Consider the following 27,442-nt stretch of genomic DNA (forward strand, 5'->3'; position numbering starts at 1 on the left):
CAATAGGTGATTGCAGGCAACAAAGTAAAGACCATTCATCCTAAATATTCTGGTAGAAATTGAATGGGTTGAATATCAGAAGACTTCTCCATCCTGACTGGTGTTTCCCACTGTTAACTCAGGCTGGAGTCAGTGATGCTGCTGTCCACTGGACTCAGAGAAATTCTTCAGGTTGGAACATTATTTTGCCCTACTTTGCACTTCCAGCTATAAGTGACATATAAAGTATATACATGTCCAAGAATTAAGGGACCTTAAACTTAAATTCACTTAGATTATCCTCCATATTATGAACAATTGTTATTTAATTTATTGGATTAATTTGAGAAAGTTGACAAGATTTGTAAATAAAAAAAAATTAAGAAATGACTGACATCATGTGATATACGCATGGGAAATGCTTACTGTATGTGTATTTGGAGGGACTGAGATATCTACAACTGAGTTATTTTGTAATTTACACACTGATACACGTTTTTTTAAACGTCATTTTTATTTTCTCCTGCAGGCCGAATTAGATGCTCTAAAGGGCTGGATTTGGGCCCCAGGCCTTGAGTTTAACACACACTCTAACAGATCATCCTGTAGATTCATGTTAAAGAAAATGAATGCATGGTTGAATATTTTCAGTTCAACAATATTCATTATAAGTTCACTATCCAGGTTTATTCATAAATATATATTATAAAGTATATTAATATATACTTTTTTATACAGCATGGAATGTTTTCTTTCAAGCCTGATTGTGTCATTTAGGGAGTTGTAGTCTTTGCTAAAATGTGCAATGTCAGCTTAGGAAATGCTGATCTACAATATTACCTTTATATAAAAACAATAATAATCAATAGTAGTACTAGTGATGATGGTAGTGGTGGTAAAACTTCGAGCATCTTAATATTATATTTAGTTTTACAATTGTAATGTTATTCTTATATCTGGACCGGTATAAAAGGTAAAAGTGGGACCCATTATTGACTCTATTTATCGTCAACTAAAATGTATTGTCCTCAAGTCTAATGATACGGAGCCCGCCAGGGGACATCACGAGGAAAATAATTATTGCGAAATAACGCAATAATTATTTTCCTCGTGATGTCCCCTGGCGGGCTCCGTATAATGAAATGTTGCCTACTTTCATTAAAAAAAAAAAAAAATTTTAAAAATGACGAATAAATTGAAAAGTAGATACAATAATAAAAATTGAATCAAGACTGAACTTGATTATATTTTGTAAGAGCTAAAAACAACAACATGCAACTTGCTTCTTTCTTTTTTTTGAACGATTAATCATTTTAATTGGTTTAATTTACTTTTTTCCTTTTTACAATAATTCTCTTACGATGTAAACACCTTTTTGTTGCTGATGTAATGAATATTAATGGCGCGAGTTATTTTGATTTAGAAGATACGCTGGAGCTGTTTATTTATTTATTTTATTTATTTATTTATTTATTTATCTTTAAGTTTCAAATAAATAAAAAAATAGTTGTGTTTACGGCCCGTCGGACACACGGACTTTTCCTGTTGCAGCAGCAGCTGCATGTGTGAGGGGACAGGTGTCATTTCTTTTGGTTATAGGCCTTTGAACCAAGAACTACAGGTCATTTTGGACTCTTTGTTATCACAGGTAAATCTTTTTATTATCTACATTGAGTGTGAATTACTTTTTAGTACAAGAATAAAGGTGAGCAACCGTGTATTTCTCAACGTCGAGGCTAACCTGAGGCTAATTGAGCTGATTTGAGCATAGCCTCCTCGTGGTGCTGCTAATGATGTTAAATAAATATCATGTGATTTAAGACCATTAAAAACAAACAATGGGACAGTTTTGTCAATGTAGAGGCCTTAGGTCAGAGGTTTGGCAACTTTTATCACAGCCGGGCTTCAAAAACGTGTGTGTTTGATCTGAGGGCCACATAATCAACATGTCAGCATTTAGAATGAGTGATCTGAGCATTAATACAGGAAAGAACATAGTGTTTTAATTGTAATATTTGTGGTTTTCTGTCATTCTGTTATCTTGCTCGTTGTGAGGCAATTTGTACATTTATGTAGTCATTTTGTGTGATTTTCCTGTAAAATATGTGTTTTGGAGTCATATTGTGTATTTGTGCTGCCATTTTTGAGTATTTTTTGTGTAATTCTGTTATCATTTAGCTTGTTTGTTAATATCGTGGGTTTGCATAGTAATTTCTTTTTTTTTTTTTTTTTTTTTTTTTGTCCTGTTGTGTACTTTTGTTGTAATTTTCTGTAATTTTGTAAATTTTCCTGATTATTTTGTGTATTACTGTTTTGTTCATCTTTGTAGTGGGTTTGTGTGTTTTTGGATTGTGTATTTTTCTGTAATGTTGTAATTCTTTGTATTTTCTAATGCTCTTGTTTTGTGTATTTTTCTGTCATTTTGTATAGTTACTTTAGGGGCAGCATAAAATTAGACGTGGCCCCTCGGGTCACCAGTTGCCTATGTCTGCCTTAAGTAATATAGATTAGGCAGTGGCTATCAATACGTAACACGTATCTATATATCAGTGTCACGGTCTGAGTTTACCTCCGTAGAGATTATTATAACCCTAACATAAAAATAATAAACGACTAAAACACGTGTCCGTTCACTTTGAAAACGAACAAAAAGGAATTTTTTTCCCCCCGTAAAAATTAATTTTCCAGTAGTGCGCGCATGCGCATATATAAATGCAGTACGATGCACACTCAGTATATGACACCGGCATTCTATCCGTACGCAATGCCTCTCATTGCCCAGTTTAGGTCACGTGATAGGTGCGCTATGTGACCTAAACTGGCCAATGAGACGCTATTTATTTATTTTATTTATTCATGCACTTGTACTTCCATTTGTATTAATACGTTGACTGACTAACCCTAACCGTAACCCTAACTACATTACGGACTAACTAAACGTAACCCTAACCCTAAACTACTTCCGGTAACGTCATCTTTAGTACGGATAGAATGCCGGTATATGGATATGTATTAAATACCAGGAGACACTTCCTATAGATTAACCAAGAGCTAATTTAATTTTAAAATAAATTGAATGGATATTATTTGTATATGCAAATAAGAAAACCCAAAGCTAGTTTGGATCCACGGGCCCTGAACTCACCCAATGTCTAATGTATCCATAATTAGTACTACATGATTGTATAACATGCATTTAACTTGACCGCCCTTAATACTATTAAATAGACTAGTACAGTTCCCGTCAGAAGTATGTATTCATATTGTGGGAGCTTAACTAGAGTTGTCAATTATGGCCTAATGAGTATGTGTTTGAAAGTTGGATGTACAAAGAGGTGTACATACTCTGTGGTGTTATAAAGGGGTTTATTTGTGGGTGCAAAGTAAAATAGCGTGTGCAATTTCCCAGGTTTAATTCTATGGGACATGCGCGTGATAAATGTTAGTTATTTTTACATTTTTATGTATATTTTTTGTTTGGTGTGTTTTTCTGTGATGTGTGTTTTTTGGAGCCTTTTGGTATATTTTTGTGCATTTCTCTTGTAGTTTTGTGTACGTTTCGTATTCATTTTCTTCAGTTTTTTTTTTCATTCTACTCATTTGGTAAATTTTTATTATAAATACCTTATGTGTGGTGAGGGCATGTTTTGAGATGTATGTGTGTCTCTCCTCCGTGGGTTCTCTCACACATACACAAGCACGTAATCACAGGTTATTGAGAGGGGAAAAAACGGACCCGTAAGTACCATGAAAAATAAACGTTTTGCAACACCAAATAGGTCGCAACTCTCTCTAAACGGCTCTGTGTGCGGTCAGCATGTACATCCCGGCACTCTCTCTGTACTGCTTTAACTGCTCCAGGAGCCCCGCCCATAATTAAGGCACTTTTTTTAAATTCCCCCCGAGGGAACCAGGGATATAGTTCCTCTTTAAAGTTGATGACTGTATTTCTACTTACGTTTATTGTATATTTCTAGGTTGTTTTCAACCACTGCTGCCGCTAGGCGCAATCGAGCAAGATGAACCAGGAAGAGACTTTGGCGTCCTTGAAGAAAGATGTTCGCACTTTGCTCATCTCTTCTAAGATTGGACTGGCTCCTGACCAGCTCAGGAAAGACTACGTCAACATGTTTGGATGTCCAATGCCTTTGAAACAGCTTGGCTTCAAAAACATTATGGATATGGTAAAACAGGTGCCAGACATTGTTTCACTTCACTTCGAGGCAGATGGGAGCATCCTTTTAAAAGGTAAATACACTTTCTCCGGTTGTTGTTTTGCCCCGCGACACTGTCAAACAGGAATAAGTGGGTCTGAAAATGGATGGAGGTTGTTTTGTTTTGTTTTTTGTTGTTTTTTTGGGGGGGCTTCTTCACTTCTGTGTCTGTGCACCTATAAAAACTTACTTGTGGCCCTGCTTTGCTATAGGTGTTGGTGATGAGTCCACTCGGAGCATAGAAAAGCTCGTAGCAAGACAGCGTTGTGCAAAGAAGTGCAAAAAGCCGGCCAGCAGATGTCCAAACACGTACTCGAGCCAGTTCTACCAGATACCTCAAGTTGTGCTCCTTCCCAGACGGGGTCGGGCTCCTCCATCCCTCCCTGCAAATCTGAGATCACAGCTTCGTATCTTGCTCTCACAAGTAAGGCAACGTAGGACCTCCGATGTTACAGTTCAAAATGTCCTATATTCCGTTTGGATTTAACTATTTATGCGTCAAGTTTGTGTCATGTGTGTTAAACATTTGCGCTTTTTGTCCGTTTCATCATCTTTCCCGATATTGATTACCTTTTTTGGGTCATGACCCCATTTTCATGTCACAAATTTCGTGTGAACCCCAGGCATAACATATTTGTTTTACTGTACAAAAGCACACAAAATAACAAGATGCACAACCTCATATATTTTATACTGCATTATATTTTAACTAGATTTATATTTGAGAAAGTGAAAGTATAGAATAGAGACATTTGAGATCGTGTGTGGTGCAATAAACATCAAAGATGCTATGCTACAAGCAGCAGACGCTCTAGCAGTTTGGACAAGGTTCACGTTGATTAAATGTACAATTGCTAGCAGTGTGACTCTGAAGTGCTGTATGTTTGAAAACAGGTTTATGTTTTAAAGTCTATGAATGTTTGAACTTTGAGAGTGTTTAAACAAGAGAGAAATGTTAATTCCTGTCTGAGAAAAGTGTATAAAGTGTGTGGTGAGGGGTTTTACAGCCTTAAAACATGTATAATAATTGTAAAAAATAAAGCAGACTACTTCGTGGATTTTGCCTATTGTAGGTTATTTTTAGAACGTGACCCCCGCGATAAACGAGGGACTACTGTACACTGCACAGTGGCTCTTGTTAACACACACTGACCACAACTAGTCTATTGTCCTTGTGTTATATTTAAGTCTTTAAGGGAAGACTGATACAAAATAATGCTTCACTAAAAAAACGTTAATGTTTGTGCAAATTAACTTTAAATCATTAAACACAAAATAAATGCAGAAAATACTAATTTCAGTCCTAGTATTATAAACTTCTCTGCTTAACAAGCAGAATGAACTTGTTTCATGGAAACTGGAAAATTTCACTGCATGTGAAAAATAAACATTTCAGTCAGTGCATTATAATATAAACAACTGGGTGGTTTATGAAAACCTGGTCACGCATTTTACCTTATACTTACCAACTTATACCTGCAATGCAGACTGCACATTTCAGTGCTAATACTAATATCAATTTGTTCTTTGTAAACCTGAGAACATTTAACTTGTGCTTAGTACTTAATTTGTGAAATAAAATAATAAATAAAAATCAATATTCGGCACCAGTGTATTGATAACTTACTACACGACGAAATGTTGCAATATAACGTATCGATATTATGGCACAACTCTACTGAGTATGTTAAAAATATCGAGATTTATATCATATATCGCTAATTTGAGAAAAAATATTAAGATATAAGTTTTGGTCCGTATCGCCCAGCCCTAATGCTATGTATTTCCTTGTCATGTCGGGGCCCTATTCCATTTTCCGTGATTATGGAAAATCTAAGACCCTAATAACTGAATTTCTGTCACCATCCAATGACATAAGCACATGTTGTGGTCGTTGTACTTTGATCAGGTTTAATTTGATGATGTGATGTTGCTCTCAGGGTCCAATTAGGTTGTCTGACCTTGAGACGTCTTACCTGCGCTGCTATGGCCAACCATTACGTGTCCAAAGCTATGGCTTTTTCTCCACTGGAGAGATGCTCAATGCAGCAGCCGACATGATCTTCATCCACCAAGGCAGGTTTGGCTCAGTTCTCAGCCTGAGGAAGCATATGTTGCCCAGGCCGGTGTGTACTTCCTATCCCCCAAAGAGAAAGCTTAAGTTGATTGAACCAGGAATACCAACGGAAAAGTCTGTCTTCAATGTGCCATGCACCAACGCTGAGGCACAAACAAACAGTCCAGGTGGGTTCTCAAGAGTTTCCCTTTTGCTTTGTTTCAGAAAGCAGTGTTTTATTCATCATCATTGTGCTCTACAGCTAAATCTCCACTAAACATTTCCAATGGGTCTTTTACTGAGAAATCATGGGATCCAGTTATGAGTGAGTCAACATGTAACAGAAAGCCAGAACAGATTGAAGCCACAGCTCTGCCCCAGTATGAGGATATTGACTTAAAACAGCGCATCTTCAAGGTTTGTTAAATACAGTCAATATCTTGGCATTCAGATACTTGACATCAAAACAATAAAAAGCTTTGTGTTTAATTGTTATGTATGATTTTGTTTTTTAATTTCTTCATCAGTTGGATGAGGAGCTCCGTCAACAAATCATGGAGAATGGAGTAGCTGGGACTATCAGTCAAGAGCTGAAGAACAAGCTTCGACAGGTCAGACGTCACAGCTTTAGTCTGTTAAACATTTGTGTCAGTCACAATTCTTTTTTTTCTTTCTTCAAAGTATTTACTGACAGCACACCATCACTGTCATGGCAGGTTTCTTGTCTTGTATGCTTTTAGGACATGTTGTGTAAAAAATGTCAGTGTCCTAGCCCTGAGTTTACAACACTGGTGTCAAACTCATGGCCCGGAGGCCAAATCCGGCCCTTTGGCGCTTCTAATTCGGCCTGCAGGAGAAAGTAAAAATGACAGAGAAAACATGAATCATTGTTTGAATGAAACTCAACACTCCTGGTGCTTATATCTCATGATTAGTCATTTTAATGTTAAACTGTTGGAAAACTCAAAATTCCTACAAAATCCTTACATTTTCCTCAAATTATTGCATAATATTTCCCGTAATTAAACAGAAATTGGTCAGAAAATCTAGGAAATTTAAAGTGAAGATCCTGTTGGGACTGATATCTGTCACTTATTGCTTGGATATGGTCAGTTTCTTACATGTTTTGTATTTTTTGTATATAGAAAAGTGTAAACTACGGTACAATTTAAATCATTCGTATTCCCACATAAAATCTGTGGCCCACTTTAGATCAAACTGCTCCATATATAGCCCCTGAACTAAAATGAGTTTGACATTCCTGGTTTAAAATGATTCTTTATGTAATGCAAACGTTCAAATGCCTAATAGACATGCAAACAGGTATAAGTACTTCAGTTGTCACAAATTTCTTTAAGTGTTTTAATAGATGTTTTCATATATTTTTTTATTTACACGTTTACTCTTTGCAGGTTGTTGGTCAGTCAATGGATGGATTATCAGTTCACGAGCTTCCCTCTGCGTATCAGGTGGTTTTAGTGTTTTCTTTTGAAGTTTGATAACATAAACAAAACATGATGTTTTACATGTTATATGTTTATAGTTTATATCAGGGGTTCTTAACTCGTCTCACCCTTTTTTTTTTGTATAATTCAACCAACCTTTTTAAAAACATAAATCTATATATTTTTCTGTGCAACATGCAATTCACAGCATGCCTGTCAAAAGAAAAGTTTTTTTCAAAATAAAAGACAAGTCCGATATGAAAGACATTAAGTATTTATTTTTGACCAGCTGTCTTACCCACCCACTTTTGGGACCTGACCCACCAGTTGAGAATCGCTTATAATATTTATTGTGTTGGATCTACGGTCTTGTTTGATTAAAAAAGTAACTGTTTGACTCCTCAGAGGCTTTTTGGTGAAGACTTGCCTTTGGTCCAAAGTGGCTTTGTCAGCACCACTGAACTTGTTGGGGCCATGAATGACATTTTTCACCTGAAACCATCCGAGAACGACGGTAGACAAGACTGGACCATCACGGACATACAAAACAACGTCGCACAAATTGGTTGGTTTGCACACAACACAATAGTAATAATTTCCAAACCCTATTTTTGTTGGTGTGCCTGGAGTTGAATTTGTCACTTATATTGTTTATCCAATTCCTTCAACTTTGATTGTCAACTTTTATTTTCTTATGGAAAACTTTTTATTTATTTATTTTTTTTTATAATTTTATTTATGAAATGCAAGTCACAGATATAACTGTATACAAAAGCGTACAATTTCTTTTCTTTTTATACAATTGAACAATTTGGACAAAAAAGACAAAAACTTGATCCAAACAAAACAAAGAAAGCCCCGCCCTCCCCTCACCCCAAACCCCTGAGCCTCTTAAATAATTACCGTGCAAATATGACTACAAAATAGATATGAAAAAGTACATACACATATATACACTTACCTCTGCACAGCACATACACCCCCACATGTACACATGTCCACACATATTTAAGTGCACATGTGCAGCTACACATCTACACATGAACCATGCATGTGCGCATCCTCATACCTGCCTGAATAGCTGTCAACAACAGTACAGAATGAATATCAATGGCTGCCCACTCCCTGGTTGTTGATGCGGAACCGCCATGCTGGCATATTTTATAATGAATATGTTGTGGGGGGGTCATCTGCCGCCAGTGGACCGACACAGAGAGAAGTGGTGCTCACGAGCCCACAGTGGGTGCTTACAAACAGACTTCCGTAGCTGGGAGCCCATCCAAATAGGAGAGCAATGGTCTCCAATGGGAGTAGAATCTATTAGATGAGCCTCTAAGGGAGAACTTGATCATTTCAAGTTTAAGAAGAGAGAGAATTTCGCGTAACCAAACTTTGACTGAAGGTGTTTGGGAAGACTTCCATAACAAGAGGATTCTTCTACGAGCAATAAGGGACGCAAAGGCTATGACATTGTTTTGAATATTCGTAGTACGAAGGTCATCTGGAGGTTTGCCGAAAATGGCAATATGTGGGGTAGGAAGTATATTAATGTTCAAAACATCTGAAATTGTTTTAAAGAATAGTTGCCAAAATGTGGACAGTTTAGGACATGACCAAAACATATGAGTGAGATTGCATGGGGTTTGAGAACATCTATTGCAATTTTGGTCAACTGTGTCTGGATAGAGCGTTGAAAGTTTCTCCTTGCTATAATGTAATTTATGCAGGACCTTAAATTGTATGAGAGAGAGTCTGGCACAACTGGACGACGAGTTAACAGCCCTCAAGGCCCCCTCCCAGAAATCCTCAGAGAAATTAAGTTGTAGTTCTGACTCCCAGTGTACCTTGATTTTATTGATAGATTCGCTCATAGGAGAGAGTAATTTATAAAAGAATGAAACATGGCCTTTTGTTAATGTTTTAGCCTTAAAAATCAAGTCTATTCCACTGGGTGTTGGAGTCTGTGGGAATGATGTAGTGTGCGTTTTTGCAAAGTTCCGCAGTTGAAAGTACCGGAAGAAGTCTGATTTATGTAGATTAAGAGTAGAGATTAATTGATTAAATCTTGCAAACACACCATCCATGTACAGGTCCCCCAAATTACATCATACAACAACACTTTAGACTTAAATTAAATCACGTAGGCCATATCATCAAGGATCTAAAACGAGCACACAGCGCTAACATATGAAGACGGTGCAACTGCTAATGCTAACAAAACAATGACAGGGACGTCTTATCACACTGCTAGCGTTATTTACAGCTTACCAAAGTGCTCTGTTCGTCGTCTCCAAAGGTAGAAGGAATTGAACCCTCAATCAGACGAAGTCTTTCGGCAAATCCTTCTTTATACTGGCGGAGTTTGCTGAAGCAGTCATCCTTGAAGTGCTTCGCTTACACAAAAATGACCTTACCCACAGATGTGGGTACATTTCTGTGAAAAATAAAACTCAACCAGTCACTTCGAAAAGGTTCTGATGCTGGGAGATGGTGTAATGAAGCGTGTGGGTTACTACATCCAACAACCAAACATTTTGACTTATCCTCTCGTAACTTCGGCATCCTTGAGCTTGGACTACAAAATAAAAGCGAGAAATAAAAATGGCGGATTGCTTGAAGTGTTGGGCCTGGAGTCGATGTCCTAATTTGACAGTTCCGCTGCAAATACTGTGACGTCATTGTTCAAAAAACGTAATAGAGAATCGAAAAATCGAAACAGGTTGAAAAATATGACCAAAACAGAATATAAAGATATCAACTGAGCACCTGAAGAGACTAATTTGAACTTTTCTGTACTTCTAAACACACTAAATATACAACAAAATGCATTTAAGGGCTAAAAAAGTGGATTTAGCATATGTCCCCTTCAAAGGTCAGTGCTGTCATCGCTGGTCTCACAATTCGATTTAATTTCAGTTACTATAAGAGTTCCATTTGACGATGCATAACTACTGTATATGTTTCATTCTGTATTTTCTCTAGTACTGTACATGCTTACTTTATCACTTACATCAGTATGATCTCATTCATTATCATTTAAACAAAAACTAAAATTGTTCGACTTAGAGAAATCTATTTCAAACAATTATTGCATACATCTATGGTTTCGATATCATCCCGTTTTAATCACCTGAAGCCAATGATGGTTTAGCGCTGTAGTTGGTATAGTAAGTACTTCAATACTGAACTTTAATAGATTTTCTTTTTTGCTGCCCAGTTAAATTCTACAATTTCTGAGCATGCTCCTATGTTCCATGATGCAACTCACACTGTGGATTTTTTAAGACTTAATGGTGAACATGACATTTATTTTTTGTTGTTAACAGACGTAGAGGAGAGCCTTGATTTCAACTCTGGTGTAAAGTCTGAGATGAGGATCAATTACCTGATCTCTGGGGAGTCACCTTGGGAAACACAACAGGAATCAAGTGTGGAGGATCTTGACAGTAGTGATAATGGTGATTTGTCGAAGAATGATGAGTTGGAGATCAATCACATTATCCAGTTTAAAGAAGAGGTTGGAAAATGTATTTGAATCCTTTTATTTTAGCTGTGGGCTTAATGTTTAAGGCACTTTGTATGAGAAAAATAGACCACGGGGGTTTTTTGGGGAACAATTATTGATAATGTTGATTAAAAGCTCTTTAACATTGTCTCACTGCCTGCCAAGCTGTTTTAAATGTAGGAGTTAGAAAGTATTCCGCTGACTATTGTATCTGAATGTGTCCTTGCATAGATTCCGGAGAAGTACAATGTGATCCAGGTGCACTGCAGCAGCCCTGCTGTGCCTCTGGATGCTCTGCAGTGTCAACGTCTCAAACCTCCAACGCGCCGGCCTCCTCGAGAACTGGCCATGGTCCTGGTGGAATGGGTGGAGTCACCTGGTCATTTTTATGTCCGTCTAAGTGAGACAGAAGAGTCTCGCGCTTTGGAGAACATGATGATTCACATGAGGTTGTTGTGTGCAGAGGTTCATCCGAAGACTAGCCTTTGACCTGTGTCAACTTAACTTTTGAAATGTTCCCTGTTGTTTCTTAGACAATGTTACAAGTGTCCCAAACTGTCGGAGCGTTACCGCCTACCTGAGCAGTACATCCGGCAGGGTCAGGTCTGCTGCGTGTCACCTGGAGGGATGTGGTTCTATCGAGTCATAATCCACCAGATTATCACACCCACTGAGGTTGAGGTGTACTATGTTGACTATGGCAATATGGCTGCTGTGAAGAGTGCCAACCTCAAGTTCCTCAAGTAAGCATCCCAACAACATTCAAGCAGTCAAACAACACAGAGTTGGTCAACATTTAAAGGGTGTGATTTTTGCTTTGTTTCTGTTCTTCAGATCCATTTATGCAGCTCTTCCTGCACAAGCCATTCCATCATCACTCGCTGGGATTGCACCCACCACTGTGAGTATATTGTGTAAACAAGTTTCATGAGACTTATTGAATCAGATCCTTTATTGATGTCAACTTCTTGTTATTGAGCTGATGGCGATCATACTGATGTTCTCTTTTTTATGGTATTGCAGTTATTGTACTTTAATAAATGTATGTCTTATATCCTAATTACAAAACTTCCAGTTACACAATTCCTCATCTGGATTTGAGAAAGGAGAATAAATAAGTAGAATACTCCTAGGGGTGGGCGATGTGGAAAAAAAAAATTGCAATTTATTTTCATTCAGATCATTTAGATTAGTTATTTATTGGTAAGACAAACCAATTCACCTACTTAAAATCATCACACTAAATGGGAAAAAAGGATAAAAGATCATTTAAGTCGGGGTACTTTTCAAACACTTAAAATTCTGTAAGCAATTTATCATACTGGTTCCAAGTACAATTAACATCAAACAAAAAGGCTCTCAGTCTTTTTACTTTGTGTAACTAAAGGCAAGGCAGATTTATTTGTATAGCACATTCCATACACAAGGCAACTCAATGTGCTTTACATGATCAAAAAGTGCAACAGACAACAGCTTCAAATCAATAAGAACATTAAAGTATGCAACAAAATATTTAAAATCATCAGTAAAAACATTTAATATCATCAACAAACATCAACAGCAACATGACCAAAAATCTCCCTCTCAATCATATGCAGTAGAGAAAGAGTGCCTTTAACTGTGATTTTAAAATTGTTCACATTGGATGCTGACTTCAGCTCTACTGGTAGTTTGTTCCACTTCTAAAGTGGTTTAGCATTAGCAGCACTTGCTACATAAGAAGGCAGCATATCATATGATTTTGATTTGTTTTTGAGGTAACACACTCATGTTAATAAAATCCTACTCTAAGCAGTTTTTTGAACCCCTCATTTCCCACAGTTTGGACAATCATATCCTTTACTGCTTTGGTTACATTAGGCCTGGGTGATATGGACCAAAAACCATATCTCAGTATTTTTCCTCAAAATTGTGATTGGTGATATAAACTCCATTTATTAAATTTGTTCAATATACTTTTACAGGAAAAACAATAATGGGTCATGGAGAAAAATGCCACAAAGACTAATTTATGAATCACTAGCGGCACAAAAAAAAATCTGTGAATGTACTATGCATGTCCACAGACATATGGCACAGACACAGCACCGCAAGGGATAAAATGTACACTACAGACTTTTCTACAATCTCCGTGATTTGGTAGATTGTCATCATGTTTTAATCTTTCACAATTTTCTATCGTCAGATTGCACGCCCTTAAATATTCCCTTGTAGATGGAGCCAAAGTGTTATATTCTATAAACCTGCGTCCATGCGTTTTTTTCCTATAGGGTAAATGGACCTCAGCAGCTACAGCCTCTTTCCAAAAACTGTGCTGTGATCGTGCTCTGGTCGGTGCTTTGGATTGTTACGTTGGAGATGTGCTGCAGCTCTACCTGTGTAACACACAAACCGACGAGGACGTCTATATCCACTCTGTCCTCCTGAGTCAAGGCCATGGTTTGGCCAGCAGTTCTGCTGCAGAAGTGAGTTAATTTATTTACAAATCTGGCCCTTTACAGCAGTGGTTCCCAAAATTTGGCTCAAATATCCCCTTTTTCTTTTTTCTGAAGCCAAGGTCCCCCTTTGTCCAATTACAATGTTTTACTCAGAATTCTGTGAAAAAACATCTTTAGAGCATAATGATGGAATGAATGAGTGATAATACACATTTTAAGTCTTACTTTGTAAATACAGTGTGGCAAAAAAGTATTTTGTCAGCCACCAATTGTGCAAGTTCTCCCACTTAAAAAGATGAGAGGCCTGTAATTTTCATCATAGGTATACCTCAACTATGAGAGACAAAATGAGAAAAAAATCCAGCAAATCGCATTGTAGGAATTTTAATTATTTGCAATGTATGGTGGAAAATATGTATTTGGTCAATAACAAAAGTTCATCTCAATACTTTGTAATGTACCATTTGTTGGCAATGACAGAAGTCAAACGTTTTCTGTAAGTCTTCACAAGGTTTTCGCCCACTGTTGCTGGTATTTTGGCCCTTTCCTCCATGCAGATCTCCTCTAGAGTAGTGATGCTTGGGGCTGTCGCTGGGCAACACGGACTATCAACTCCCTCCAAAGATTTTCTATGGGGTTGAGATCTGGAGACTGGCTAGGCCACACCAGGACCTTGAAATGCTTCTTACAAAGCCACTCCTTTGTTGCCCGGGCGGTGTGTTTGGGATCATTGTCATGGCTAAAGACCCAGCCACGTTTCATCTTCAATGCCCTTACTGATGGAGGTTTTCACTCAAAATTTCACGATACATGGCCCCATTCATTCTTTCCTTTACACGGATCAGTTGTCCTGGTCCCTTTGCAGAGAAGCATCTCCAAAGCATGATGTTACCACCCCCATGCTTTACAGTAGGTATGGTGTTCTTTCTTCTCCAAACACGACAAGTTGAGTTTTTACCAAAAAGTTCTATTGTAGTTTCATCTGACCATATGACATTCACCCAATCCTTTTCTGGATCATTCAAATGTTCTCTAGCAAACTTCAGACGGGCCCGTACATGTACTGGCTTAAGCAGGGGGACATGTCTGGAACTGCAGGATTTGAGTCCCTGGCGGCGTAGCGTGTTACTGATGGTAGCCTTTGTTACTTTGGCCCCAGCTCTCTGCAGGTCATTCACTAGGTCCCCCCATGTGGTTCTGGGATTTTTGCTCATCGTTCTTGTGATCATTTTGACCCCACAGGGTGAGATCTTGCGTGGAGCCACAGATCGAGGGAGATTATCAGTGGTCTTTTATGTCTTCCATTTTCTAATAATTGCTCCCACAGTTGATTTCTTCACACCAAGCTGCTTACCTATTGCAGATTCAGTCTTCCCCGCCTGGTGCAGGTCTACAATTTTTTTTCTGGTGTCCTTTGACAGCTCTTTGGTCTTGGCCATAGTGGAGTTTGGAGTGTGACTATTTGATGTGAACAGGTGTCTTTTATACAGGTAATGAGTGGAGAACAGAGGAGCCTCTTAAAGAAGAAGTTAAAGGTCTGTGAGAGCCAGAAATCTTGCTTGTTTGGAGGTGACCAAATACATATTTTACTGAGCAATTTACCAATTAATTCATTAAAAATCCGACATTGTGATTTTTCTGGATTTTTTTTCTCATTTTGTCTCATAGTTGAGGTATATCTATGATGAAAATTACAGGCTTCTCTCATCTTTTTAAGTGGGAGTGCTTGCACAATTGGTGGCTGACTAAATACTTTTTTGCCCCACTGTAAGTGCAATGAAACTGTATTTAGTGCCTCCTGAAAAGATTGATTTCTGTAGTTTTTATCATTTACAGTCATGTGGGACCAAGACTGACCCTTGTATTCTCAGTTCATGTTCTAATCAAGATAATTTCTAATTCATTTTGTGTTTATTTTGTTGTTGTTTGTCAGTTCTTTTTATTATTCAGTATATTTTTGTTCTATTTTGAATGTTTTTGTGTTTATTGTATTTAAATTATTCTCTTTGTGTGTGTGTTTTCAGTGTTTGTTTCTTATATTGTTTTATATGTTTTTTGTTATTTGTGTATATTTTGGAGTGATCATGTTTATTGTTCTCATTTAGTCTATCTTTGTCATATTGTGTTTTGCTAGTAATCGGAATTTCTCTCTCTTCATGTCCGTGTTTTTGGTGTAATTTTGATTATTTTGTAGTTCTTTTCATTAATCGGTATATTTTTTGTCTTATTTTGTGTTTTTGTTGTTGTTTTGTGAGTTGCTAGTAATATTTAGTCTTATTTTTAACTAAAAATTAACATTAACGCTAAATATTTTTAATGCTTTCATTTGTTGATTTTCCTTTCTCTCTCTCAAGTACCCCTATAGTGCCATTACGTACCCCCATTTGAGAAACACTGCTTTAGTGCGTCCAATGTTTCCTCCAGCCCCTTCAATTACACAAATTCAATGAAACACAACAGTATTATCAGGGCACACAGTTTTCCAATTATATTACAGGATGGTTGACATTTTTATCTCAAATTGTTGAAAGAACTCTCAATCCTGTTATTATCCTGAAGTTATTTTATAATACTACCCCCCAAAAAAATTAACATTTGTAGGGATGCACTGAATATTCTGGAAAAAAAAAAAAAAAAAAAAAAAAAGCCGCCTTCGGTGGAGTGCAGGGCTCGAGACTGTGACCAAATTGGTCACATATGCGACTATTTTTTCAGTGTCTGCGAGTTAACATTACGTCTGGTCGCATCTGTGCGCATATGAATCAGCATGGAGGGGCCAGAACTAATGGACGATGATGCCATGCCAGATGTTCAGCTGCGGCTCTGGAGCATCATGTGACTCTTTTACTCTTATGCAATGGCTCCCTATTGATTTAAAAAAAATATTGAAATAGTTGGTTTTTTTTTTACAGAGGTTATTAATGATTAATGATAAATAAAATCAAACTAAAAATAAATCATTTTGTGCCACCTTCCTACTTCATCTCCTGCAACATCTACAGACCATCACCTGTCCTGCACCTGTGGCTAACCTTAAGTTTTAAATCCCTGGTAAGAAACTAAACCAACAACAACACTATTCTGGAAGAAACTAGAGATTTTAATTGTGTGGGAACAGATTCATTTACCCACCAATGTACAGGTTAAATACGCATGGTTTTTGTGTGGCTAGAAATGAGCAATTAACATGTGTTGATCACATGATCATGTGTTATCAAATTCAAGTTACTTTTTGTAGACTTTCAAATACATTAACTAAAAAAAAATTCTTTATGTAACTTTGTCTTCATGTAAACTGAGATGTGTAAAAATTTGAAGATGCAAGATACTGTTGTATTTCTTGATTTGATTTATTTTATTTTAAACTGTTTTTAAGTTTCCATTTACTTGATCAATTAAAATTAAATCAAACATTATTCTATATCATTTTAACTGTATAGATTATAATTCACTGTATTGCCTTTATTGAGAAGGTTTTTTTCAGTTTTGGGAGAACTTTAATCCAGGTGAGATGAGGTTAAATGGTTCCTTGTAGAGTAAAGGTTGCAGACCAATGACCAGGGGAAGAGGGTTAGGACTGAAAAGACCCCACTATCAGAGCTGGACCCTTAATTCCATGGGGTGAAGCAATGTAGATGCTTGTTGGTTATGCTACTATTACCTTAATTCAAGTACAGCATTTCTGCAAAATAAAAAAACAGAATACATGTAATTTGTTATGCTTTGCTGTTATATAAAACATTTTAGTTTTGTCTTTTAAAATTATATAAAAGAAATTTTATTTCAGCCACTGCTTGAAAACTTAATATTGATGCAAAAACATTGAAACATTTTGCAAATATATCTGAATCTTTACTTCAACTACAGTACGCCAGTTAAGTCAACTATTCATCAGCATACATGGCTTGGAAAAAAAAAAAAAAAACGACCAATTTCTGTGCTGGTGCAACCAACCGAAAAAATAAGTCGCACCAGTGCCACCACTGGAGAAGTTAGTGTAGAGCCCTGGAGTGAGTTAAAACCAAGGCCGAATAGTAGCATATGACGCAATCAAACAACATGCAGTGACTCGGTGTCTGACGACAGATTTTTTAAGCATTGACATACAGGCACATTCGCGTTAAAGAAATTGCAGACGGAATCACGGAATTGACCAATGAAAATGGTTAAACGCAGAAATGGACAGAATCAGCATGAAACGCCATCTGTCCTGGCTGCATTAAACAACACAGATCATCGACTCCTAAATACAGTCACAGTGCCTGTTTAACTTTGATGTGCCTGTAAAGCTCAGTCCGTTTTTTGTGTAGCGAAGTGGTGCTCCGTGAGAATGTGATCAGGTTTATTCATCTTTCCCTGCCCAGTGTTCGAACTGTTATGCCTGGCTAACTAAGAATAACTCAGTCCGTGTTGTCCTTTAGTTCTTTTTATTCCAGCCTTTTGTCAGTGCCTCGTAGGTGCACATTCACAGTGAGCAAGCTACCTCAAGTACAACCGTTTCAGTGGGATCTACTGGTTTACAAAAGAAGTTAGTTGGAGCAACGTTATTAGAATGTTACATTCGAACAACATCTACAGTAATCAGAGCTACAGAATAATCCATGGGACAAGTTGTTCTGTTGTTGTTGACGAGACCATCGATGCCAGGGCTTGGAGAGTCTTAACATCGTAGATTAATAACTTCTGATACTGTCAAATGTTCTGACTCTAGTGGTGAAATAACTGATGGTTCCTTGTGTCCATTTAGTTTTGTTTAATCATTACGGTCTGGAATGATGTCATCAGGATAATTTAAATTAGATTAATTTAAACTAAGTTGATCAAAACTTAATCAATAAACCTGATTAGATTCAGTAAATTAGTGATCCCTGAGAAGAAATCAGGTGACATTCATGCTGCTCTCATACATCTTTATCTTAAACTAATAATTTATTTAAAAAATGATAAATATTTATTTCTTTTAAAAAAAAAATGGAATTTAAAAAATTAAAGTGGAAAAAATAGAATTTGGGACCCTAGGTTTACTTTATTAATTTACTGTGGCTAAGCAGACTTGTGCCAGAAACACAATAATTATTTTGTTGTGGGTTTATCCACTTTAATGCACCTAAATTTTTTTTGGAATGCATTTTTTGTTTTGTTTGAAGGCCTAATATAAATGAAAAACTTTGTTATTTGAAAAGCAAAAGCTACTGTAATATTTTAAAAAAAATGTCAGAATATTCAATAAACATTTACTTTCTTTAAAAAAAAAAAAAACATTTATACACTATTAAAAAAAAATGCATAAATTTGATATTCGGCCAAGCGTTTATATTTTATTTGGCTTCGGCCACAAATTTTCATTTCGGTGCATCCCTAAAAATGTGTCACAAAATCAAGGAAATTTTAGTGAAGATCCTGCAGCAACTGTTATCTGTTACTTTATTACCTGGGTATTGTTGTTTTACACACTTTATATATAATTTACTGTAAACCTGGAAGTGTAAACTATTGCACATTAATGTTGAAATTGCTTTCATGTGGCCCACTTGAGAACAAAGTGGTCTGTATTTGACTCCCCTAATCTAGAGCATTTTTATTTCACGGTCAGTCATTAATTGACTTTCTGGCTCTGTTTGTAAGATCTGTGCTCAGGTAACACCTGTGAGTCTTTACCTGGGAACAAAAATGGTTGATCTGCCAGAGGTACAGGTACAGACTCCGACTTCATCCTTTGAACCAGCAGATGCTCTTCAATCATCAGTTGGGTCCGATTCCGAGGTAACAATTTTCACTTAAGTTAAATCCTAGTGAACCTTAAAACAAGCCATTGCTGGTCACATTTAAAAGTAAAAATAAATTAACATAAATAAAAAAGTGCAAACTGGCCAAGGGGTAAAATCCATGGAACTCAGAGGCTTCAGTGATTGACAAGCATACAACAAGAAAAAAGTGAAAGCTTAGTTATTTTCTTAACAGATATTTCATTTTAATTAGTGTACTGAATTTACATTATTTATTGGTTGCTTTTGCTCACTGCCATCTCATTGCTAGTGCGATGGAGTAGAGTCTGGGGCTGCAACTAACAACTATTTTAATAGTCGACTTGTCATTGATTATTGAAACAATTAACCGACTAATAGGATGATAAATCGTACATTTATTTGCTCTATGTTGCTACAATTTATCTATAAAAGCAAAGATGTTCTGCATATTTGTGGAGAAAATTTCTCCCCGATGCTGTCTGTTCGACCTGAAACTGTCGAACAGTTTGAAATTAAAAAGTGCACTTTGACTTTAAAGCAGAAATACAGTAATTTCCGGACTAAAAGTCGCCACTTTTTTCTCATGCTTTGAACCCTGCGACTTAAACAATAATGCGGCTAAATTGTGGATTTTTCACGGTTTTATAAGCTTCATGTCGCCACAAAATTGAGCTCCGTCACAGACCAGGTGGAACAATAAAATTGTTACCGTTAAATCGTTCTTGCTCACACTGAATCATTCTGATCACTCATATGATAGAGAGATAGATTTCTGTGTGTGCTGCCTGATGGAGCGCTGTGTTGCGACTGTGTGTGTGTGTGACTGTTGCGCAATCACGCACTGTTGTCGCGGTGTATGATTGCTGATGAGCCGTCACTGCATGGAGTTGCTTTGTTCCTCAGACAAAGGTCTTTTCTTCCTTTTTTGCTTACTTTGCCACGATATCAGTTTGAGAGAAGTTAATTTGTAGACAACCGTGTGCAGCCACGGGGCTGGTCATAATCTAGCATTAGTTTGTATTGGACTGCCGTAAAGCTGTACGTCTAGCCACCGGGTCAGAGGCAGGGAAAGTTACAAGTGCTGTTTTCTGGCCAGAGATAGCAGGGGGAGATGAAAGATGCCCCAATCACCCCATAAACACTTGTATTACCCTCACAGGGACTATGAGAAGGAATTATTAAGGTGAAAAAGCAACTTAGTAATGCTTTAACTTTGATTTTGACTGTGAATAATAACATGGTACTGAGGTGTCTTGATTAATATTGTAATTTTGATTTATTAACTCATTCACTGCCAAAGATGACTAAAGACATCAATTGGTTTAGTAACATTGACTGCCAATGACGTCTAAAAACGTCAATTGTGCTTTTCAGCTGGGGTTGCTAGGAGACAGTGTGACAAAGGTCTCCCGTGAATATCGAACTGATGAGCAGAGCTCAGAGAAAGAGGAAAAGAGTTTACAAGACAGAAAATGATGCTACGAGAGTTGATGCTGTAATTCCCAGCAGCTCACAGCAGCGCATGTGTAGAACTAAGTGGATTATTGAGTGTCGCGATGGTGAGAGAAAACGATAAAAAAAAAATGGGGCAAGCGTTTACACGGAAGAAGGAGGAAGTTGTGTGTGGGGAGAATGATGGGGAGAGAGACTTGAAGGACGGCCAAAATACAGTAAGCAAACAATTAAATTCTGACCCAGATAGCAAAATAATAATTTTGCCATCAAAAGCCTGGTCTCAGTGTTGTTTTTGTAGTGTTATAGAAGTAAACCAATGTTGAGGTGTCCCTAAAGCAAAAAAAAAAATTGCTTCAAAGTCACTAATAGGTTTTTTCAGAAAAAAGCTTTTTTTCTCAGCTTTTTACCTCAAACTGGCAATTTGTGTGAAACTTGCCTCTATTCAACTGCTGATTACAGAAGAACAAAACAAGCTATTAACACAATTTTCTTCCAGATAGTGTCTAATCTTTCAGAATCTAATTTCAGATTGTCATAGTACAAAATATTCTGTGGGTCTTGAAAGATCAGTGAAAATCATCTAAAACGCCTGGCAATATGGGGTTGGCTGGCAGTGAATGAGTTAATGACTATTAATTAATTAAGGCATTTGTATTTAGTATGTATGTTTATGCATACATTGATTTTATTTTTTATACTGACTTGGTCATTTCAAATGCAATACTTGTGTAATTTTTGGCCTTTTAGGTCAGTTTTTTTTTATTTTTGGAGTAACTTTAATGTTTCTTCTCATGGATTTTGCTCCATGCATCTCAACTGTCATGGTGAGCGAGATCATCAAACTGGTAGGACAAAGTCTCACACCTATCGCTGTGCACAAACCTCTCTTTGGATTAAAAGGATATGAACTGAACGTTTGAACTGTTCATATTCATGTTTATCCATATTTAATATGGATAATCCATTTTTGCAAATATTTCTGTTAATACACACACTCAAATTGCATTATTGCCTCATTTATTCTTTCACAATCCAGGCTCCTTTAAAAGAACAGTCTTCTGGTGCCGCTATTGTAGCAGCAGTTATCCACCTAGCCCAAATGCATTACAACATTATTATAAACGCTGATATTTTTACCACATGTGTATAACCTAATGCGCACATTGGATATACATGCCGCTAGCACACAGGTGTTTAGAGAGAAAGTTGCGACAATGGAAGTTTGAAATAGACTCAAGTAGTCCCCGGAAGGTATTGGCGGACAATGGCAGCAGCTGTGCTCAAAGCGAACAGCGACATGCACATTTCTCCGCAAAAACAAAATCATTATAAACGCTGATATTTTTACCATGTGTTTATAACCTAATGCACACTTTGGGGATGTACATGACATGCTCGTGTGTAATTAATATTGTCATTGGGTTTTTTTAGTTTTTCCTTGCCAAAGGAGGTTCTAAGGACAGGGGATGCTCCGACATCTATTATCTATTTGCTTAAGTCCAGCAAACATTGGTCTTTTATCAATATGCGCATGTCCCATAGAATTAAAGCAGGGAAATTGCCCACACTGTTTTTTTTGCACCCGCAAATATCTTTTTTTATAATAGTACAGAGTATGTACATTTGTTTGTGCATCCAACCTTCAAACACATACTCATTTGGCCATAATTGACGACTCTACTTACGCTGCTCCCACTATATGAATACTTACTTCCGACGGGCACTGTACTAGTCTTTTAAATTTGGCTGGGGCAAATTACGACAAATAAAAATAATAAATTCAACACTATCCAATAGATGTGGGAGAAAAAATCGATTCTTAGATGCATCTAGATTCGGAGGTGGACGATTCTGAATTGATTTTTTGATTTCCAGTAATTGAAAATCAAAATTTTAGAGGCCGTTTAAAAGTCTGAACAAAAAGGCCGTGGAACTGTGACGGGAAGCGCATTTCCAGAAGGACACTTTAAAGAGAGCACCACAACAAGGAAGCATGGACATGCGGGAGTTAAGACCAGCCCCGTGCAGTTTAAAATCTGATGTTTCTTTAATGTCCACGGTGGAAGTGAACTGGGCAAGAGCAACGCTGTATGTAAGCTCTGTTACACTAAAATTAAGTACTTTGCGAACACAACGAACATGAGAAGACCTATTGCCTCCTCCTCCTCACCCGGAGGAGGAGGCAAAATCGGCTGCTGCTGTGGCTAAAAGTACTTCTGCTAACCAGAGAACAATTGAACAAGTCACAACAAAGCTTCCACCCTCTTTGGAAAAGGTAAAGTGGATTAACAAGTCGATTGCTAAGGATTTACGTCCTTACTCGGTCGTGGAAAACCAGGGCTTTTGTTCGCTGCTGCATACTTCAGAGCCGAGATATACCATCCCTTCTCTACGGTACTTTACTGATACGGCCATCCCGAAGCTTTATAACCAGACCAAAACAGAAGTCAGCAGAAAGTGGGTAGGATAGCAGTGACATGCGATGTGTGGACATCTTATAACCGCGCACTTTATCTCTAATGACTGGATCATTATATCATCGCTGCGCTGACCCAGACAGGAGAGCAGGAGGGTTAGCTTTGAAGCTACCATGAGGCGGCTGGCATGCTAGCAGGGATGCAGGCCAACGTGTGCTGGAACGTCAAAGACGTCGAGGACTGCGTTTGGCTCGAGCCTTCTTTGGCCCAGGCTATTCACTATCGTGAGTGCCGGGGAGAGGACCGACGTGCTGAGGAGCCTGGAGGCTTTGAGGGCAGTGGGTTTGAGACTACAGCTGTTGTGCTGATGCCTGGGAGCTCTGGACCTGACTCGGTGCAGAGCTCGGAGCAGGGCGGTCACCGGAATGAGAGCCACTCGAGGACCAATGTGCACCAAAGCGACAGCATTGGAGGAGAGCCGACATTCGGAGTTGGGGCTCTGATGTTCACTTACCAGTGAACGGCGCAACACTTAACCAAGCAGAGCAAAGTAAGCGCTGGCTACTTCTCGACATGTTGTGGTCCACGCAATGCGTTTGTACTTACCAGCGTCCATCGACTGGAAGTCGAAGATCCGCCTGTAGACAGTTAACCTGGTAAAAAAACATGAGATGTGCATGAGAGAGAGAAGAGGTGTTTGAATAAGGAACTGCACATCCACCCTCCCTCTTATAGGGTGTCCCTGGTGGTTGAGCAGGTCCTACCTGCCAACCAGGGCTTGGCAGGTGAAAAAAATGCTTTTGAAGGCTGCAGGGAGTGTGCATCCCATAGTGAGGCATCTCTCCCGGTCCCGACTGCTAACTGCATTTAGATACAGGTAGAATGATTACAACGCACCGCCTTACCTGCGTTCAACTATCCACAAGAGCCATTTCCACGCACCACTTTTCTTGCCCCTCCCAGTCTGCATACACACACCCCACATAACCCAACCGGCAAACTTCTGTGCGTGAGGTCAGTGAGGGGGACAGTCAGGTCTGCAAAGTCCGGAATAAAGCGTTGATAGTAACTTGCCATCCCAAAAAAAAAGAAACACCTCACTTCTTTTTTGGACTGGGGCCGCGGACAGGCCGCAATCACTGGGGTTTTATCTATCTTAGGCCGCACCTGTTCACCACCCAAGTGGTACCCCAAATCCTGTACCTCCCTCCGTCCAACCGCACACTTTTTTGGGTTGGGCTTGAGCCCGCCCACCTCAGGGCGCCCAACACAACTGTCTCACGCGGCGCATATGCTCAGCCCAGCCGTCACCATAAATTATGACCTCATCGAGATATGCTGCAGCGTAACCAGTGTGCGGGCGCAGCACTTTGTCCATCAAGTGTTGGAATGTGGCTGGAGCCCCGAACAACCCGTACGGAGTGGAGAAAGCCGACTTTTCCTTAGACTCTTGAGATAAGGGAATTATCCAATAGCCCTTGGTTAAATCCAGTGTCGTAAAAAAACGAGTTGTCCCCAGCCGGTCTAGGAGTTTGTCGACCCAGGGCATAGGATATGCATCAAAATGTGACACTTCATTCACCTTGTAATAGTCTACACAGAAACGCACGGACTCACCCTTCTTGGCTTCAAGAACAATTGGGCTGCTCCATGCGCTATGGGACTCTTCTATTACTCCCATTTCCAACATTGCAGCCAATTTATCATGCACTATTTTACGTTTGTGCTCTGGAAGCCTATAGGGCCGAGAACGTATCTTTACCCCAGGGTGCATCTCTATTTTTACGCTCAATGAGTGTTGTGCATCCGGGCAGGGGGGAGAACATATCTGCAAACTCTGCCTGTAGTTTACACACATCTGTTTTCTGAGATGGTCATTTAAGGGGAAGGGAGGTCTGATTGTTATCTTTAGTTACCTCCGGACCCAGCTTATCTTTCTCTTTATTTGCCGAAACAAGATTAACAGGCTCAGCCTCACGCCATAATTTCAGGAGGCTAAGGTGGTAAATCAGCAGAGCTCCGCCTCTGTCCGAGCGCTCAACCTCATAATCTACATCACCTACTTGCCTTGTGACCACAAAGGGCCCTTGCCACTTGGCCAGTAATTTAGAATTAGACGTAGGGAGTAATACAAGCACTTTCTCTCCCTGTGCAAATTGTCATGTAGGGGCTTCTGACGCTACTGAGCCTGGAGCAAGTTCTCCATGATAAGTGACCCAAGGTGTAGAGTTTTGCTCTCAGGTCCAATACATATTGAATTTCATTTTTACTGGGACTTGGACCTTCATCCTAGTTTTCCTTTAACATGTCCAGAACCCATCATGGCAGTTCAAAGGGAGGAAATCCTGTGGAGGCCTGGGAAACCTCCCACTGCGAATAACAGAGGGTTGAACCAGTGATACCAATTACGCTCATCGTCACTGATGAACTTACAGATCGTGTTTTTCAAAGTCTTATTCAGATGCTCCACACGACCATTAATATATGGGCGATACACACTGGTCCGAATAGATTTGATTCTCAATGTGTACATTTCCTTCAGTGTGCGTGACATGAACGACTTGCCCTGGTCGGTTAAAATTTCCAACCCGGGAGATGACCTTAAACAGTGCCTGTGCCACGCTTTTTGCAGAGATGGTGCGCAGCAGCACTGCTTCGGGATATCGCATTGCAAAATCTACTAAGCAATAGCCCTGTGCGCTTTGGTGAAATGGCCCGATGAGGTTAATTCCTATACGTCGAATGGGACCTCTATTAATGGTAGGTGGCGCAAAGGCACTTTTGGAATGGCCGGAGGGTTTACCAACTGACAATCAGTACAGGATGCACACCAGCGGCGCACATCTTCCTGAATGCCTGGCCAATAAAACCGGGCCATACCCTGTCAAGTGTTTTATCATACACTATGCGACCGGCCATTTGGTTATAGTGAGCCATCAGAAAAACTACTTTCCGACGGCTTTTTAGTGTCAATAACCACATATTTTCTCCATCAGTTTGAGCGTCACGGCTCACTCTGTGCAACCAGTCCCTGATTATCGCAAAATGTGGGACTGTGCACGCTGCGTCAGGACGCACCACCTGACCATCAATCACTATCACTTGGTCAAAGGCATAGCGTAAGGTCTCATCCTATGATTGTTTTAGAGGGAAATGTTTTAGAACAGGATTGAGGACCGGAGGATGCAAAACCACAGGAAGAGAAGAGCTTAATAATGAAATAGGGGAAATTGCTGAGTTGCCATTTAATTCCATTTTGGCTCAGACAGGACCTTGGCCATCACGCCACGTGGAAATCCAATATAATATCTTGCTTATGTTGGAGGCCCAATAATAGTGAATAAAACTGGGCAGGCCCAGGCCCCCTGCCTGCTTTGGTACCTCCAGAAACTTTCTCATTCTGGGAACTGTTTTGCCCCACACAAACAAAGAAATTAGAGTATCAATCTCAAAAAAAAAAAAAGGAATCATTCGAAAAAACATCAAAAAGCGGGGAAGGACTGTCATCTTAACTGAGTTTACTCTCCCAGCTAGTGAAATGGGCAATGTTTACTATCGTATTAGATCTTGTTTGGTGCGTTCTAATAAGGTCTTAAAGTTGAGTTGATAGAGATCTTTATATGTACGCGAAATTTCGATTCCCAAATAAGTAAAATCCTCGGCTCGTTTGAAAGGAAAAGAGGTGAAGTCCATCGCCACTGCCAAACAATTAATAGGAAAAAGGGTGCTTTTAGAAAAACTTAATTTGTATCCTGATATTTTACTATGATTCTAGTATATCAATGTGTATTGGAAGCGACTGAATAGGGTTTGATAAATATATTAAAAGGTCATCTGCATAGAGAGATACCTTATGTATTGCATCTTGTCTTGACACTCCACTGACCCCATCATCCGTTCTTAAGGCATTAGCTAAAGGTTCAATGGCCAAATCAAAAAGGAACGGCGACAGACAACAACCCTGTCTCGTTCCCCGGTGCAACCTAAAATAGCCAGAAGTAACAGAATTAGTGCATACTGAGGCCAATGGCGAAGAGTATATAGTTTTTATCCAAGAGATTACATTGGGGCCAAATCCAAACCTGTCAAGAGTATTAAATAGGTATTCCCACTCCACCTGGTCAAATGCTTTTTCAGCATCTTGAGAGATTACAACCTCAGGCTGTTGGGTGGAGTGGGAGGAGTA

General features: G+C 38.7%; 1 protein-coding gene across 4 annotated transcripts in view; it reads left to right on the plus strand.

The window, feature by feature from the left end:
• Positions 1-1,496: 1,496 nt before the first annotated feature.
• The window catches only part of tdrd5 (tudor domain containing 5), a 42,512-nt gene continuing 16,566 nt past the window's right edge, over positions 1,497-27,442 (plus strand). For 3 of the 4 annotated variants that reach the window (XM_028444637.1, XM_028444636.1, XM_028444639.1), the window contains exons 1-14: positions 1,497-1,627; positions 3,957-4,227; positions 4,406-4,617; positions 6,134-6,437; positions 6,512-6,666; positions 6,777-6,860; positions 7,662-7,718; positions 8,100-8,259; positions 11,021-11,211; positions 11,431-11,648; positions 11,733-11,942; positions 12,034-12,100; positions 13,470-13,664; positions 19,263-19,400. In XM_028444637.1, the coding sequence (XP_028300438.1) occupies positions 3,999-4,227; positions 4,406-4,617; positions 6,134-6,437; positions 6,512-6,666; positions 6,777-6,860; positions 7,662-7,718; positions 8,100-8,259; positions 11,021-11,211; positions 11,431-11,648; positions 11,733-11,942; positions 12,034-12,100; positions 13,470-13,664; positions 19,263-19,400 (2,220 nt within the window). In that variant the 5' untranslated portion in view covers positions 1,497-1,627; positions 3,957-3,998. The remainder of the gene's footprint in view (positions 1,628-3,956; positions 4,228-4,405; positions 4,618-6,133; positions 6,438-6,511; positions 6,667-6,776; positions 6,861-7,661; positions 7,719-8,099; positions 8,260-11,020; positions 11,212-11,430; positions 11,649-11,732; positions 11,943-12,033; positions 12,101-13,469; positions 13,665-19,262; positions 19,401-27,442) is intronic. The other variant, XM_028444638.1, reaches the window with a different exon arrangement.

Source organism: Gouania willdenowi, chromosome 4, assembly GCF_900634775.1.
Source record: "Gouania willdenowi chromosome 4, fGouWil2.1, whole genome shotgun sequence".
NCBI classification, from domain to species: Eukaryota; Metazoa; Chordata; class Actinopteri; order Blenniiformes; family Gobiesocidae; genus Gouania; species Gouania willdenowi.